The sequence below is a fragment of the Toxotes jaculatrix genome, chromosome 6, assembly GCF_017976425.1.
Source record: "Toxotes jaculatrix isolate fToxJac2 chromosome 6, fToxJac2.pri, whole genome shotgun sequence".
In the NCBI taxonomy this organism is placed as follows: domain Eukaryota; kingdom Metazoa; phylum Chordata; class Actinopteri; family Toxotidae; genus Toxotes; species Toxotes jaculatrix.
The window spans coordinates 4760810-4776407 of record NC_054399.1 but is presented as its reverse complement, the minus strand read 5'-3'; the positions used below and the strand labels follow the sequence as shown (position 1 = coordinate 4776407).

The 15598-nt window shown below is 47.3% G+C and overlaps 2 protein-coding genes across 4 annotated transcripts in view; one reads left to right on the top strand and one right to left on the bottom strand.

The window, feature by feature from the left end:
• prrc2c (proline-rich coiled-coil 2C) overlaps positions 1-9824 on the top strand; it is a 23730-nt gene extending 13906 nt beyond the window's left edge. The window contains exons 16-35 of one of the 2 annotated variants that reach the window (XR_005894236.1): positions 305-468; positions 566-720; positions 828-1245; positions 1368-1453; positions 1556-1750; positions 1844-2095; positions 2224-2316; positions 2460-2561; positions 2675-2846; positions 3008-3232; positions 3442-3563; positions 3656-3810; positions 3943-4174; positions 4289-4399; positions 4581-4775; positions 4876-4976; positions 5253-5379; positions 5506-5748; positions 5859-6768; positions 9814-9824. Coding sequence is in view for 1 of the 2 variants with exons in the window: in XM_041041175.1 (XP_040897109.1) it covers positions 305-468; positions 566-720; positions 828-1245; positions 1368-1453; positions 1556-1750; positions 1844-2095; positions 2224-2316; positions 2460-2561; positions 2675-2846; positions 3008-3232; positions 3442-3563; positions 3656-3810; positions 3943-4174; positions 4289-4399; positions 4581-4775; positions 4876-4976; positions 5253-5379; positions 5506-5748; positions 5859-6125 (3415 nt within the window). In the remaining variant the exon portion in view is untranslated. Of the gene's footprint in view, positions 1-304; positions 469-565; positions 721-827; positions 1246-1367; positions 1454-1555; positions 1751-1843; positions 2096-2223; positions 2317-2459; positions 2562-2674; positions 2847-3007; positions 3233-3441; positions 3564-3655; positions 3811-3942; positions 4175-4288; positions 4400-4580; positions 4776-4875; positions 4977-5252; positions 5380-5505; positions 5749-5858; positions 7821-9813 lie in introns of those variants that run through there. The other variant, XM_041041175.1, reaches the window with a different exon arrangement.
• On the bottom strand, positions 8759-15598 carry myoc (myocilin). Of its 2 annotated transcripts, XM_041041176.1 has the most exons (5): positions 14860-15598; positions 11769-11834; positions 11596-11688; positions 10002-10213; positions 8759-9908 (listed from the first exon to the last, which is right to left on the bottom strand). In XM_041041176.1, exons 1-5 carry the CDS (start codon positions 15344-15346, stop codon positions 9327-9329), a joined length of 1440 nt encoding a protein of 479 aa, XP_040897110.1. In that variant the 5' UTR covers positions 15347-15598; the 3' UTR covers positions 8759-9326. The 2 variants fall into 2 exon arrangements, with proteins under 2 accessions (XP_040897110.1, XP_040897111.1); XM_041041177.1 differs by lacking the exon at positions 11769-11834.

The window sequence follows — 15598 nt, the reverse complement described above, 5'->3', positions numbered from 1 at the left end:
TCGGTGGATTACTGTCGGCAAGTGTGCTTTAAATGGCCATGAAAATGTTTAGGTTAAAAATAGATAAATATGGCATCGGTGGGGTTGTATTTTTAGACTCTGTACCTGAACAGCATGAAAACATTTTATCCTTTTTTTTATCTAGCACATTAACACACTTGATGTCTAGTGGCTTTTTTCCCGTCATTACATTTGTTACGTGTATAGTTTCTCAGGCCTCATTTTCCACACTGTTGTTATCGCCAGTATTAATATGCATCATAAATTTTTCTTTCCGTCTCCAACACATCGCTCAATCGAACAGGCCAGCAGCCCATCAGAACTCGGAGGCAGGGGCACCCGCAGCTGGAGGAGCAGCCCAAAGACCTGCTAAAGAGCAGTCTGCCCGTCGCAAAGATGAGACCAAACAGGCCGCCAAAAAGCCCAAGGAGAATGCTCTTTCTCAGTTTGATCTCAACAATTATGCCAGTAAGTAAATGCTTTAATACTCTGAACCTACACCTGACTCCAGCTGCTCGTTGCCTGAAAACTGAATATAAAAGTCTGTTTTGTCCTGTCGCTGTAGGTGTTGTGATCATTGATGACCACCCAGAGGTCACCACCACGGAGGACCCACAGTCCAGCGCCAATGACGATGGCTTCACAGAGGTGGTCTCCCGCAAGCAACAAAAACGCCTGCAGGATGAGGAGAAACGAAAAAAGGAGGAGCAGACTACTCAGGTAGGAGGAAGCAATTAAAAATGTGTAGGAAAACAGCAGTGTATCACTTCAATATGAAGGAAACGTACGTCTTAGATACAGTACTAATACTGATACCACTCCTACAGAACTGGGGTAAAAAAGGCCCTGGTGAGAAGAGCAGAGGGGGAGGAGGAAAGCTGCCACCAAGATTTGCTAAAAAACAGTCATCGCAACAGCAACAACAGCAGCAACAACAACAACCGCAGCAGCAACAGCAACAACAGGCTTCACAGCCCCAGCCTGCTGTCGCCTCCACCCCCCAGGTCCAACAACAGCCCGCCATCTCTGCCTCCCAGCATCCTCACCATCCCCCCTCCCAGCCTGCTGCATCCCCTCAGACTCTGGAAGGAACAGTGGCTCCTCTGCCCTCCATTCCCACCGCTACTGTGGACTTTGCCGCAAAAAATCTACCCACCGCACCTACGCAGGCGCACAGCACTCTGGGCACAGAACTGTGGGAGAACAAAGTAGCAGGCTCCACTGTCCTTCCTGATGTGAAGAAGCGTGAGTGGACACGTATATATATGTCAAAAAATTTCAGCAAAAGTTGTGTCAACTCCTGAATCTTGTGATGCAGGAGTGAATTTACCAGCAAGCTCTTTAAAAATCTAATCTGTATGTTCCAGTTGGTCCAATCAGCCCTCCCCAGCCACCCTCTGTGAGTGCCTGGAACAAACCTCTTACCTCCTTCACTGGCACTGTCTCCTCTGAGGTATGTTGAATTTTCCTGTTTGAATGTTTTTTTTTGTGACTATGATCCACTTACACCATGATAAACTATGATTTTTTTTTTTCTTGGTAATTTTCATCTTAGGGTGTGAAGGCTGGAGCAGAGGGCAGTGTAGAATTGGCAATAGACAGTATTCAGTTTGGAGCACCATCATCTGCAGGCAGCACAGACAGCGATGGAGTTCCAGCTTTGCTAGAAACTGGTTCTGAAAACAAACTGCCTGCTCCCAAAGAACAGAGACAGAAACAACCTCGAGCTGGCCCAATCAAAGCCCAGAAGGTAACTGCACCGTTTGCTGCTGCTGAACATTCACTCACATTAGTTCTGTGAAACCCCAAATTCTGAATATTTGTAATCTCTTCTGCTCCCCAGCTTCCTGAAATGGAACCAGTGGAAACCAAGGAATACAAGCCAGGTCCCATTGGTAAAGAGCGTTCTCTGAAGAACCGCAAGGCCAAAGACACACGTGGAGGAGAAGGCGAGGGCATGGAGGGAGGAGTACCTGGAGGAGGCGTCAGCAGAGCCACAGACTCCAGTCCTCCCACCAGTGACACCACAGTACCAGAACTGGGAGGAGACATCGAGGGCATGATCACAGTCCCCTCAGCAGAGTACAGCTCAAAGGTATATCACCTTTGCACAGCCAGACAGTGTTTTTTCCTCTATTTCCGAATATGACAGTAAAGAAAAAAGGTGTGTTGTGCAATATAACACATTGATGTGTGTGTGTAATTTATGTCTTTCCATCTCAGGAGTCCGTCACTGACTACACCACTCCCTCCTCCTCACTGGCTGACAGTGTTCCTACCGGAGGGAACAAAATGGAAGAGAGTTTAGTGGCTAATGTGAGCACACTTATTCTTTCTTTCTGATTTAAAGAGATCCGTCATCTGTGCCATTGAGTCGTTTGTAAATAATACAAATGTTTTAATCCTAATCAGTTGAGATTATTTAAACTGCTATGTGGATTTTTTTTTTAATGTCTCAGGTGGCACTACCCCACTCATTGCCACTTCCTCGACGAGAGACCCTGCAGCAGAGCTCCAGCCTCAGCACCGTCTCCCCTGCTACTGTTGACCTAACACTAAAGGTACACAGAACAGCACACTCCAGGAAACATTACTTACTCTATGAAATACTGTTCTCTCTAAAGTTTCACTGAGACATTACCTAAGCATCGGTTTCCCTCTGTCTCCTGTTCAGATGGAATCTGCTCGTAAAGCATGGGAAAACTCCCCGAGCCTGGAGAAGAATTCTCCCGTCACCTCCTCTTCCTCCCCCATCACCTCCTGTGCATCCTCGTACTCTTCATTCTCCTCAGCCTCCATGCCACAGATCCCTGTGGCTTCTGTTACCCCCAGCACCTCACTGTCAGGTAACGTAGTTTCCAGTTACATGTAGTGTGTTTACACTTCTGACATTCTGCATTAAGCTTACTGGTTGTTTGGTTTTGCGGATTTCCTGTTGTGCATCAGTAGTGTCCAGGCATCCATCACGATTCCTCATCTTCACACTGTGCTGTTGTCCACCTTGCAGGTTCTGGTACTTATACGACGTCATCCCTCAGCACCAAGACCACCACGGCCTCTGACCCCCCAAATATCTGTAAGGTGAAGCCCCAGCAACTGCAAGGTGGGAGTCTGTCCTCTTCCAGCAGTAGCAGTAGTAGTAGCAGCAGCTTCTCTCAGCTGGGCTGCGTGCCTCCCCTCCTGCCCCAGCAGCAGCAGACCCCACAGGTGTATGTCTCCCAGTCTGCAGCAGGTGAGAGAAACACAGTTATGTTACACATGTTGCCTGCATTTAAATGATTGTTATTAAGTGGGAACATTTTTCACAAACATGTTAATTCCTCTTTTATATATATTCTATTTGAACATCCCTACTTCTTGTTTTTTTTTTTATAGCCCTGATAGTTCAGAACTGTGCATGTCTGTTTTTAATCCCTAATATGTAATCCCTTGTACGTCCAGGTTCTGCAGCTCAGATTCCAGCATTCTACATGGACACTAGCCACCTCTTCAGCACCCCTCACCCTCGCTTGGCTCCTCCCTCCCTGGCGCAGCAGCAAGGCTTCCAGCCTGGACTCTCACAGGTAGGATTGTCTTCTTGAGAAACACACTGCTGAAATGTTTTAATGTTGAGGATTTAAAAAAAAGAACCTGTCTGGGTTTGTCCACCTTACAGCCCACAGCAGTGCAGCAGATTCCCATCCCCATCTACGCTCCACTGCAAGGTCAGCCTCAGCACCAACACACACACCAGCCCCAGCTAGGACTCAGCACCGGTCCTCCAGTCTCTCAGCCACAGGACCTGTTCAGCTCCTCACTGCAGCCTTACAGGTAACACAAAACCCCACAGGCATCGAGCGCTCTTCTCCAAAGCACAGTGAAAACATACAGAAGTGTCAGTATCTCCGTTCTGAGGCGCCATTGTTCCTGTCGTCTGATCCTGCTGATCTGTCCTCCCTCCAGGTCCCAGCAGGCGTTCATGCAGAGCAGCTTGTCACAGCCCTCCATGATGCTGTCAGGACCCTCCCTGCACAGCTATCCCGGCGTGCAGGCACCTGAGCTGGGAAAACCTCAGTCCAACCTGGCCTATCAGCAGCCCTCGTCCACCCAGCACATTCCCATTCTGTTTGAGCCGCAGCTCAACCAGCCCTCTGGCATGGGAGGCTCCCAGCTCATTGACACACACCTGCTGCAGGTAACCACACTGTTCACCAGAAGTATTTCACTCTACTTTACTTGCGTTTTTTTCCTGTTGGTATATTGTGTGGTTGCATGTATTCCATCTGACATTTGTGGGGGGGTTTTCCAGGCTCGACAGGGGATAAATCAGCATTCAAACATGTACTCAGGACAGGTGCAACAACATGGCCAGAGTAGCTACTACAGCAACACTCAGTCTCCCAGTTCAGCAATGCAACAGGTAACAGACATTTAATGTTTATAATCATCTCTGTCACTTATCTTGTGTCATCAAACCTCCACATTTGTTAATGTTTCAGTGTTGTGAAACAGAAAAGCAGCACAATTTTCTGTTGATTGATGAGTTGGTGAATTGACTCTTTCTCAGTATGTAACACTTGTGTGTCTTAATGTCTTTCAAGGTGACCGTCCCTCTGCCCGGTTCCCAGTTGTCCCTGCCGAACTTCGGCTCGGGTGGAGGACAGCCCCTCCTGGCGCTGCCCCCCACGCCTCCTCAGGCCCAGCCCCCCAGCATCAACCGACAGCCCCCAGTCTCCCAGCCGTACCGAGGCATCATGGGCCCCAACCACAACATGATGCAGCCACCCACCAGCAAGGTGCCATCCTGTGTACAGATGTGGCTGTGTGTGAATTAACAGGCTGGCTTTGTTTCTGTTTTTCTGAAGTGAAGCTTTTTTTGTGTTGAATACGTTGCAGATGGACATGGATCTGAAACTGTTTGGCAGTGGGATGGATGTGAAGCCTGGAACGCCTCCTGTCAGCGCCAGGAGCACTACACCCACCTCCAGCCCTTACAGGTACAACCCAAAACCACATCCTCCTCCTCCTCCTCACTGGCTCCCACACACAGATGCACCAAGCAAGAGTTATTAAAAATGTAAATATATATGTCTACAAGCAGCACCACAACTCAAAGTGGCATATCTTTTCACTGCACTGCTTTGTGTTGTGTACTGTATTTATACAATGTTTGTTGCCACACAGATCAAAGTACGGGCTGTGGTCCACACATTGTGTCATTTGAATGAGCCTTACACACATGACTTTAATGTTTCCCACTGTTTTGCCTGCAGGGCCAGCTCCACCTCTCCTAGTAGCCAGTCCAGTAAGATAAACAGCATGCTCTACCAGAAGCAGTTTCAACCCAGCTCCGCCGGCATGAGAATGACTCAGCACTTCCCTGGCCAGTTCAACCCACAGGTATGATGATGATGATGATGATGATGATGATGATGATAATAATCACAAAACCTTTTTCGATTGTGTTCACATAATGGCAACTATCAGTGATCCATTTATTTACCCGTTTGTTCCTCCTCCTTTCAGATTCTGTCTCAGCCCAACATCGTTTCTCCTCTGGTTCGACCTAATCACGCTAACTCGTTCGCTGGAGGTGTCCAGCGCTCTCCCATGGGCCCCCCAATGTCACCCAATGTGGGCGGTGGTCTGATGCCTCATCCCCGAACTCAGCATCCACAGCACAGCCAGCACCCTCCCCGAGGACCCTCCGGCCCCCCCATGGCACCCAGAGGCACACAGGCGGCTCTGAAGGCTGAACAGGACCTAAAGGTCTGGTGCCATGTTCTTGTGTCTTTTGGAGCGGTGTATGTGTTTTTGTTCTTTCAGTGGTGGGTGGGTGGGCTGACTGATTTTAAATTTTTTCCTCTGTCACCCTCAAGGCAAAGCAGCGGGCTGAGGTGCTCCAGTCCACGCATAAGTTCTTCTCAGAGCAGCAGCAGCAGCAGCAACAACAACTCAAGGCCCCACAAGTCAGCAAAGCATCTCGGCTTGATCAGGGAGGGAAACCCCCCCTCGACACCTCGGCCCCAAACCACCAGACAGGAGGCGACCGCCCAGATTCTGACAAACCTCCCATCTCCGCGGCCAAGCCCATACGGACTGGCCCCATAAAACCGCAGGCCATCAAACCAGAAGAGGGCAAATAAAGAGCCGCAGACCCTCTTCAGATGACAATACGAATGGATGGAAAAGAGGAAGAGGGAGAATTTAGCCCCATTCACTCAATCACCACCTCATATCAGCCCTGGGGGGGAGGGGGGGACAGTGTGGGGGGAGGAGGATGAGTTACGTAAAGATCCAAATGGTAGTGGTTTCTGAGAGTTTGCGCTGTCCTGCGTATATATAATCCTCTTCCTCTCCCTTCTTCCCCTGTGTTGTCCCACTGCAGGTGGGGGCATTTGAGTTGGATTCTTCCATCATATTTAGATGCCGATGACATGGCTGCACAAGTTGTTCCATAGAAATCTACTGCGACAGTAGATAACGAGAGAGTTGGAGAGAGAAAATTTGAAACGAGATTTGCTGCTGAGTTTGCCATTTTTTTTTATAGCTCTTGATTTCTGTTCCTTTTTAATTTTTTTTTCCCAAATAGGATCACACATATTATAGGCGAAACCTCTTTTGTTAACGAAAGAATGAATCAGATTTGTTTTTGTAGTCAAAACAATCTCAAGTGTATGTAGTGAAGCACACTCTTTGTTGCCCAGTCTCCCATCATAACTAATCCAGAGATTTGTGCACGTGCACACACTCCCTCAACGGTTTCATCCACGGTTACCACACGGAGATGTGAAATCAGAAATTTTGTTGTCATTTTGTTTTTGTTTTACCAGAATGGAAATGTGAAAATTGCAGCATTTGATTGACTTTAATGATTGATTGATTTATTGATTAGTCTGCCTGTGAGCCTTTGCTCCTGCCTTCTGCTCTCATCTCCTTGCCTGAGAATAACTGATGTGTTGGGGTGTGTGCGTGTGTGTGTGTGTGTGTTGGGTGTCTGTTTGTGGTATCAACAGGAGAAAGCTTTTAGCTGGACTCTCCGGTATATTTAGCCAAAGGTTAAAGCGGCGCAGAGATGATGTCACAGCCTTTTAGGATTGCTGTTGCCGTGGCAGCAGAGTTTTGAGTGGACTTGCAGAACTGCATGGACGACGTATGGATCACTACTTACAGCTGTTCCAGTTTAGGGGCTACTGTCACACACCCTTTCACTGCTTTCACACCCATCCTCGCTGTCACACAAACACACACATATACACACATCACTGTAAAGCACCCAGACCTGCTGCTATTGACTGATTTCAGTGCCCTTAGCTAGAATATAGCAGGATAGGGCTATTTAGAGGGATAGAAACGGTGAAGAGTTGATCGTTTAAACAGTAGAAAACTCTTTGAGTGTGTGTATGTCGACCCCCAACAACAAAGGGGGAACAAGAACAGGACAGAGACCGAGGAAAAAGATGAAATGAGAAGCCTCAAGTTCGGAAGCGTTTGGGCAGAAGGACACTTATTGTTTTGTTGTCTTTACTGATGAGAGCAATCAGTGCTGTTTTCTGTCTCTGCCTCACCTCCGCTGGCTGTCCCACCCACAATGCTCTCGTCTCGGGGAGTTGTGGTGACAAGGGTCCTTGAGAAATGTACAGTAGTATGCACCCTGAGGTGGGGAGGGTGTCCTCGTCACCTCTACCCTAGCTGGGGGAAGCGTCCTTGCTTTGGAGGATGGATGAGGGAGGATGGGTAATGATTTTTCTTTTTTTTTTTTTTTTGGTTTTGTTGTTTTGTTTTTTTGGTTTTGTTTTTTGTTGTACTTGTACAGGGGTTTCATCGCTGTATTAAAAGATGTACGGTCTTATTTACATTCTCTTGGTTTGGTTACAGAAACTAATAAAAATAATATACTGTTCAGATTTTTTTCAGTGAAGCCTGGTTTTTACTTCTACGTTGCTCTACAGGAGCGACAAGGGTCAGCATCACGCCTGACCACTAGGTGTCACTGCAACTCTTACCAACTTTAAATGAGCATTTCATGTACAAATTCATTTCCTTCTAATAATGTTAAATCTGGGTTCCACATTCAGATGAGGCAGCCTCTGTAAAGGGTTTATAAGGTGTAACGGCTTTATGAATTATCAATAAAGGGTTGCAAGGCATGTAGTGTTCAACTTATTGAAATTTACGCCTGCATATTTGATTGACCAATAAGATCCATTAACAGCTTTTCAAGTCCTTAACTGTCCTCCCTCCAGGTCTCAGCAGGCGTTCATGCAGAGCAGCTTGTCACAGCCCTCCATGATGCTGTCAGGACCCTCCCTGCACAGCTATCCAGGCGTGCAGGCACCTGAGCTGGGAAAACCTCAGTCCAACCTGGCCCATCAGCAGCCGTCACCCACCTGGCACATTCCCATTCTGTTTGGTCAGTAACTACTTTTGATGATTGGTATTTTAGAAACTGTTGCCGATTTGTTAATAAAATAAAAAAAATGTCTCAACAGTGAGAAAGGAAACAGCCCCATTTCCAGCTCCTGTGACGGCATTTTTTTTTTAGTTCATCCAGTGGGTTTTTTAAAATATTTATTTAGCTAAAGAAAAATGAGAATTGTGAATCAGTTCCTCTGTTTTCCTGAAAAATTCAAAAGCACCAAATCTGGGGATTCATGGCTTTCATTTGTCAGTAAGATTTGTTAACCATTAACAGTCATTGGTTATAGATTACGACCCCTTTATAAAGTGGTACCAATACTTGTCAGAGGCCTCTAATTCTATAATAAACACATAAACATGTAATTTAAGAAGAAGTTTATTTCAGGACGATTTTGAACATTACCAATGTTGACTACAATATACAAATACATGCAATATTCAATACATGCCGAGTGAGAGCTGAGTTTATTTAATAAAAGATGTTGACTGGTGAAACACAGCAGGGTGTGCAGTACCACAGGAGTTTGTGTAGTAAATTGTGTGCATTAATTATCCCACTTAGCTAGTGATATTGAACTATGCGTCATCTTTTGGCCTCAAATATACTGTATATAGCTCGACAAACAACAAGAAAATCATACATCTGAATTAAAGGCGGTACAAAAATAATTCCTTTAAAAACATATTCGTGGACCATGCCACAGCAAAAGCCCTCCCACTGAGAAAAAAAAAAAAAAAAGCAGACCTGCAGGGGGCACTGTTCCTCAAATGTCTTCACTTTGGTAGTTAGGCTCTTCTACACGGATACTTGATGGTGTTAGTTTTCTAACTACTTCTACCACACATATATGTCTCTAACGCTCTGAGTCTCTGAAGCAGGAACAGGTGAGCAAATGTCACTTTTTCAGCAGTCACTCGTGTTGGCCTCAGTTGGCCTGCTGGTGACCCAGCCTGAGGTCATAGGACACCATGTGGAAGTTGTCCCAGGCAAACAGCTTCCTCTGAGCCAGGTTATAGTCGACCATGGAGTTGTAGAGGTACTTGTTTTTGAAGGGGATGGCTATGGTCTTCCCCTGGCTGGTTGTGGTGTCGTACATGTAGTTGATGATGGTGTTGGGTGCTGCGTAGCTGGACACGGTGTACAGCTTGCCGCAGATGACGAAGGAGTTGGCCACAGAGGTCTTCCTGATGTTGGTCTCCCAGCTCTTCTTCACCTCCAGAGTGTTTGGATCCAGCTGCGAGATCACGATGGCTCCTTTTGCTTTGCTGGTGGAGTAGACGGCCCACAGCCCCTGCTCATCCACGGACAGGTCGATGTCCGTGTAGCCTCCCCAAGAGTAGGGATACTGGCCGTGGAAGCCGGCGTGCGGGAGGTCACGGCGGGCTGCAATGCTCTCAGAGGCAAGGTCGTAGCGGATGAGCGTGCGACTACGACGTCTCTGATAGTAGAGAGAGCCGCGATACACGGTGGCACCAGTGCTCTCCACCAGCTCTGGCAACAGCAGGACCTGTCATCAGAAAACAAGAGACAATAACTTGGACTGACCTAAGATTTTTTTTGGCTTATTCCCATGGAAGGATATCATCCACGTGACACCTACCTTGGATGGAAAGCCTTTAGAGAGTTGTTCCATGTCCTCATACCCAAACAGCTGCCTGACATCAGTGCCAATGGCATCGATGCGCCAGACCATGTTGGGTCCATAAGGGGAGACGGCTTCAGGGTCCTGCATCCAAACACCATATTTACCCGCTATGCTGTCAGCTTTCCTATGAGTGACGGGCTCACCAACTGATACCAAATCCCCACAACCTGTGAGCAGGAAGGAGAGGAAATTTGAGAGGGGGAAGATACTAAATGACACAGGGCTTAGGCTATGGCCAGGCATGTTGGGGATGACTGGTCGGGGTTAGGGCTAATGTTGGGGAAACAAAACCTGTTTGGGTACAAGACTGAAACTGAGGTAGGCGGTTCCACAGTCTTGAAAAGCAAATTCTCAAGTCAAATCAAGTCTTTCTTGAAATCGTTCAGGGCGCTAATGGCCACGCGGTCAGCGGTACTAAAGGGGATCTACATGTCTGTGGCTGAGGGACGATGAAGGTAATCCGTGATCTGACCAGTGGGGTGATGAGGTCTCATCATGGAAGCAGACAGCAGGTCTAGAGATGCCCCGCCACCATCAGAGCAGCAGCTGGGCTACAACTCATCCTGTGCAGGAACTCTCTCCTCTGCTTCTCTTACAGGGAAAACGATAAGGCAGGGCTGTATATTTACCACTTCCTAAAATACACCCTCGCTCTCAGGTCCAGGACGTAGCACCGGATTTAGGGTTAGATAGCAATATGTTTTATAAATACACCCATTACCATGTAGCTTCTGTGTGGCCTGGCCTCATCACAGATTATATGACTTCACGTGGTGATCACACGTGTCCTTTAATGACTGCCCAATCAATAAAACCCGCTGGAAGCCATTCAGTCGCGTGAGCCGTGATGTGGTTTTGGGAAACCCATCAGAGGAAGGTTTCACAGTGTGTGTGTGACAGCCTCGTTAGAGGTGCTTTACATTTACATTTACGAGACAAACACAAGACTCGGGAGGGCCCTCATACCTCCAGATTGGCATGACTCTGGTATTCTCGCCCCAAATGCTGCAGTATTAATAGCAGTATTTGCTTTGAGGCTGTCAGCAGGGGGGGTGAGTGTCATGTTTGCTGGGTCAGATGGACAGAGAGGGAGGAGGGGAAAAGCGGGGGGGGTGAGTGAGAGAGGTACGAGCTAGCAGGACTGGATTTTAAAAGGACCACCCCGGTGTGTTTGTAAATTTTAGTTCCTTAACTACAAGTCATGAAACATTCAAGCTCACAGATTCGGTATTGTTTGCATCCATGTTTTCTAGCTTGCAGTCTTTGTGAAACGTGTGTGTCCATATTGCTGTGCACACATACACGTGCATCATCACGAGTATGCGTATTGCTCCATAGCGCTCCTGATGGTCTAAAACACCACAGGGTTCCTGTAACTTGTGCGTACAAGCAAATCATTTTGTTATTTTAAAATTGTTTGTGTCTTAGAGCAAAATTTTACTGATGGCACTTCTTGTCAAAACTGCTTCACTGTCGTGTGATATGACCATGAAATTGCAGGATAATTATATAGTATGACTGTGTATTTCCAATGATTAGGGACAGAGACCTGTGTTGTCCTCAGAGCCGTCAGGAGCAGGTACCTCTGTCACCTCGGCCTTCAGCTCCTGGAAACCTGGAGATCCGTACTGCCACGCCGAGTCTGAGACAGAGAGAGAGAGAGGGGTGGAGTGAGTTGAGTAAGAGATAGCGAGGTGGTGGTGATTGTGAAACCTATCCCACCTCTCAAACTGCTGCTGTCTCCCTGTCTGTTGGGCCTGGTCATCAGATGAGACATCTGACTGGAACCTAAACACACACACAGAGTTTGGTGATTTATATCCCACACTTCAAATGTATGCATACAATAGTTTGGAGAGTGTTTGTGTACCCAAATGTGGCTATGGCAGTACTGACAGGACGGAATGTGACAGTAAGAAACAAACACCCCTGAATGGATTCCCAGCTGCTCTGGAGTCAGACAGTCGGTAACACACATACGACACACTTGACACTCCATCCCGCCCCAGCGCTGTCACCTTCCTCATCTTCAAAACTTCAGATGAGTCATTTGGATGTTCACCCCCTGTATCACTGTCAGATATCAGCCTTCTCTTCTCTCTGCTTCTCTTTCTTCTATTCTCTTTTCTCATTTCTCACTTCAGGAAATCATTACAGTGTAAACTAAACAGTGTCAAACACTGTCTGGGAAAAAAAAGGTTTTGATGATAGAAACAAGTTGATGTTTACAACAGAAAAAGCAGCTTTTCAAATACGTTTTCAGGAAAATGGATATATTGTGTGTGTGTGTGTGTGTGTATGTGTGTGTGTGTATGTGTGTGTGTGAACACGTGCATGCTGGGCTCTTGCATGTGCAGTGTCCAGTGATTTCCCTAATGAGCCCTAATGATGCAGAGAGCATTAAATGTTAGCATCTGGAAGCTGATGTTGATTCTTGGCGTTGATGAAGAGGAGCGGGAGGCTGGTAATGGGGCAGATGACGAACGCCAGTGACATGGGAAAGTCGCTGCGAGTGTGTTCCTAAAGTTAAGGGCCGAGCTCGTGTGTGCGGTGTGTGTGTGTGGGCCATATGTGCCCTCACATCCTGCCTCTTTTGTTTGTCAGTGAGGTGAAAACCATCAACGTCACAGAACGGACAGATACTAATTTCTCAGCGGAGGTTCGGTCTGAGGAGACGTCGGCCTAATCAACCCCTGCTAACACAGTTCAGCAGAGCTGTTGGATCCAGTCCTCCACTGGGTTCACCTTTTCCTTGTTAGGAAACATTCAGCACTTGACTCCTTTTCTGTCCGTATCCATGATTCAGGACACAGTGTAGGATCCACAGGCAGAAGAAAGTCATTTAAATTTTATTCCAAATAAGTCGCGATCTGGCCATGTAGTCTTTCCTCCCTACTGGATGGTAAGCACGGTGATTGAGACATCTTAAGAGTTCATTGAACATTATTTATGACCCCTGCTGGCTTCACGTTCAGGAAATTGAAAGAAAACATCTGAAACACATGGTGAAACTGACTGTGTTTTGGCAGTGGGCTGGGCTCCATCTTCACGTCAAATCTAAGTTCACTGCGCCTACATGCTCTTCTCTGTGACTAGAACCTAAAGATCAACTTCATTCTCTTAAAGTCATAATTTGTGTAAATATAGTCTCTCTCCAACAGAATTTCACTTTTAAATGCAAATTTTAACTAATTTTCTTTTGTGTCCTGCTGAATGTTGTCAGCCCAAACATTTTCAGTTTGTTTTAGCTCTGCTTTCAGCGCAGGCCAAGTCTCCCTTTAAAAATAATGTTGCCATTTTTAGCATACAGGCTCAGCGGCTTGTGTTGTCACTTAGAGGGCAAACTTTTAAAGTCAGAAAACGCTACAGAACGTCAGCTCGTATATTTTGAGAGGCAACTGTTACAAAAGGCCATAACCACTGCCTGAGTTGTAAACCATAAAAATCTTTCTTACTCTTTCGTCCTTTCTGTTGAATATGAACTTGCCAAAACTGACTTTTTATCTCTTCCCGTTCTCCGTGTCTTCCTCTCACTATGATCTGTTTTACATCTGCCACCCTGAGGGGCCCTCTCTGTGTATATCAATCTGCAGGTGCAAACGTGAGGAGCTCAGCAGACAGCCTGGAGTAAGCAGGGGATGGAGTGTGTACGCTCTCTGGATGCAGAGGGAGTGGGGATGTCTGGTGGACAGGGAGTTGGAAAAGAAGGATTTACTGCTGCAGGCAATCTCATCTTCATAAGCGATACACTCTGAGAGCCAGGAGGGTAAACAGTGCTGTGGCTTAACTGAGAAAAGAAAGGGGGATGGTGACCAAGAGGAGATGGTGGGTGAACAGACGAGCACGGAGGCTAATTAGAGGGATGTTTGGTCACTGCAAACACACAGAATACCACAGCTTAACCCCACCGACTCCAATAACTCCCAACCCCTTTGGAGCCCTCTAACCCTTAGAGGTATAGTATTCTTGGACTCAAGCCCTCTGCAGCCCCCACCCTCCCCCATTTCCACCAGGCTTGACCCACTAGGCGTCATCAAAAGCCCTGAGATGAGACCTGGGCACGGAACCACCACTTCCAGCGCGTGCATCACATTTCAGCCACCCCTCCTCTCCCAAGGTGGGCTATTCGCGCCCTGCTCACCATGCAGAGGGAAACACCAGTCATAAACGAAGCAGGATCTGCTCATAAATACTAAGCCGACCCTCTCTGGCCTGCCTCACCCCTAAATGTAGGCAGGAAACGGGAAGCCGAGAAACCTGAGACAAGTGTCTCTGCGGACTAATGGGACAACCAAAACATTAACCACACAAACACACACACACAGTGTGTCCCTTTTCATCTTTAAAGCTATTGGTGCATGCAGATATGGGGCCAGGAGGAATCTGAACTTTATCACCTCTGCACTGCACAGAAAACAGAAACAGATACACACTCACACACACACACGGGATCCCCAGGCATGTGCAATGCACTGGAATTTTGTGCGGCTCCACATGTGCATGGTATTCCATACATAGATGACATTTCTGTGTCATCACTTCTCTTCGATTGACCCATTATCCTCCAGTCAGAGCCACCAAATACACATTTCAGCAGAAAGAAGGACTGTCAGCGTTAAGTTGTGCATCTCCATTGCAGGATGGACAGGGGAAAATTATTATATGAAATAATACAATTTTTTTGTGTGCATATTTATCCAACAGCTAACTTTGTAATCATAGAATATTCAATTTCTATTTATACATGACATTAAGCCATGCACATTTTTGTAACAGCTCTTAAAGTATGTGGTGGTTTGAGTGTATCACTTACCCCCAGCAGGTCTCATCAGGCCACTGTTCTGCAGAGAGGGGCTGGGTGGCACCATGGGGGTCTGCGGGGGACAGGGTTTGTTCCTCAGCTTCTCTGTCTCCCTCCTCATCTCCTCCATCCTGCGCTGAAGCCCCTCCAACTCCCTCTCCAGACGCTCCTTCTCCCCCTGCAGCAGGTTCCTCTCCCCCATGGCCCGGGTCAGTGCCTCCTGAAGCTCAGCCTGAGCTCTGGCTCCGGACGCCTGGGGACCCCCAGCGTCCCCACCAGTCAGCTGGGACACAAGCACCTCCAGCAGGCTGAGTCTGGCCTTCAGACTCTCCATCTCTGGGCCTCCGGTCTGCGGGCAGCTGGACTCCATGGGGCTGGGTACAGTAAAGGTGTACTGACATCGCCCACTTCGGTCGTTTCCCCTCCACAGAGAAGCTCGGTCCTGTGCGTCACCTCGCAGCAGAAGACCACACAAACACAACGTGAGCAGGAGGAACATACTGGAGACAGTCTCTCCACACAGACAGATCAGACTTTAAAATCTCTATATGAAGAATGATTTTCTCCTGTCTGTCCACAGCCTTCTTTAATTTTCAGCTCAGAATTGTACTTTCAAAATTTCCCAATTCCCAATTTCAGGTGATAACTCTTTTTTTTTTCTTCCCCAGTGTCTCCTCTGTTCCTGCTGTTGCGTGTTGCTCCTCTCCTCCCCTCTCTTGTCCTTCTCTCCTCTGTCGGTCCTCAGTGGACA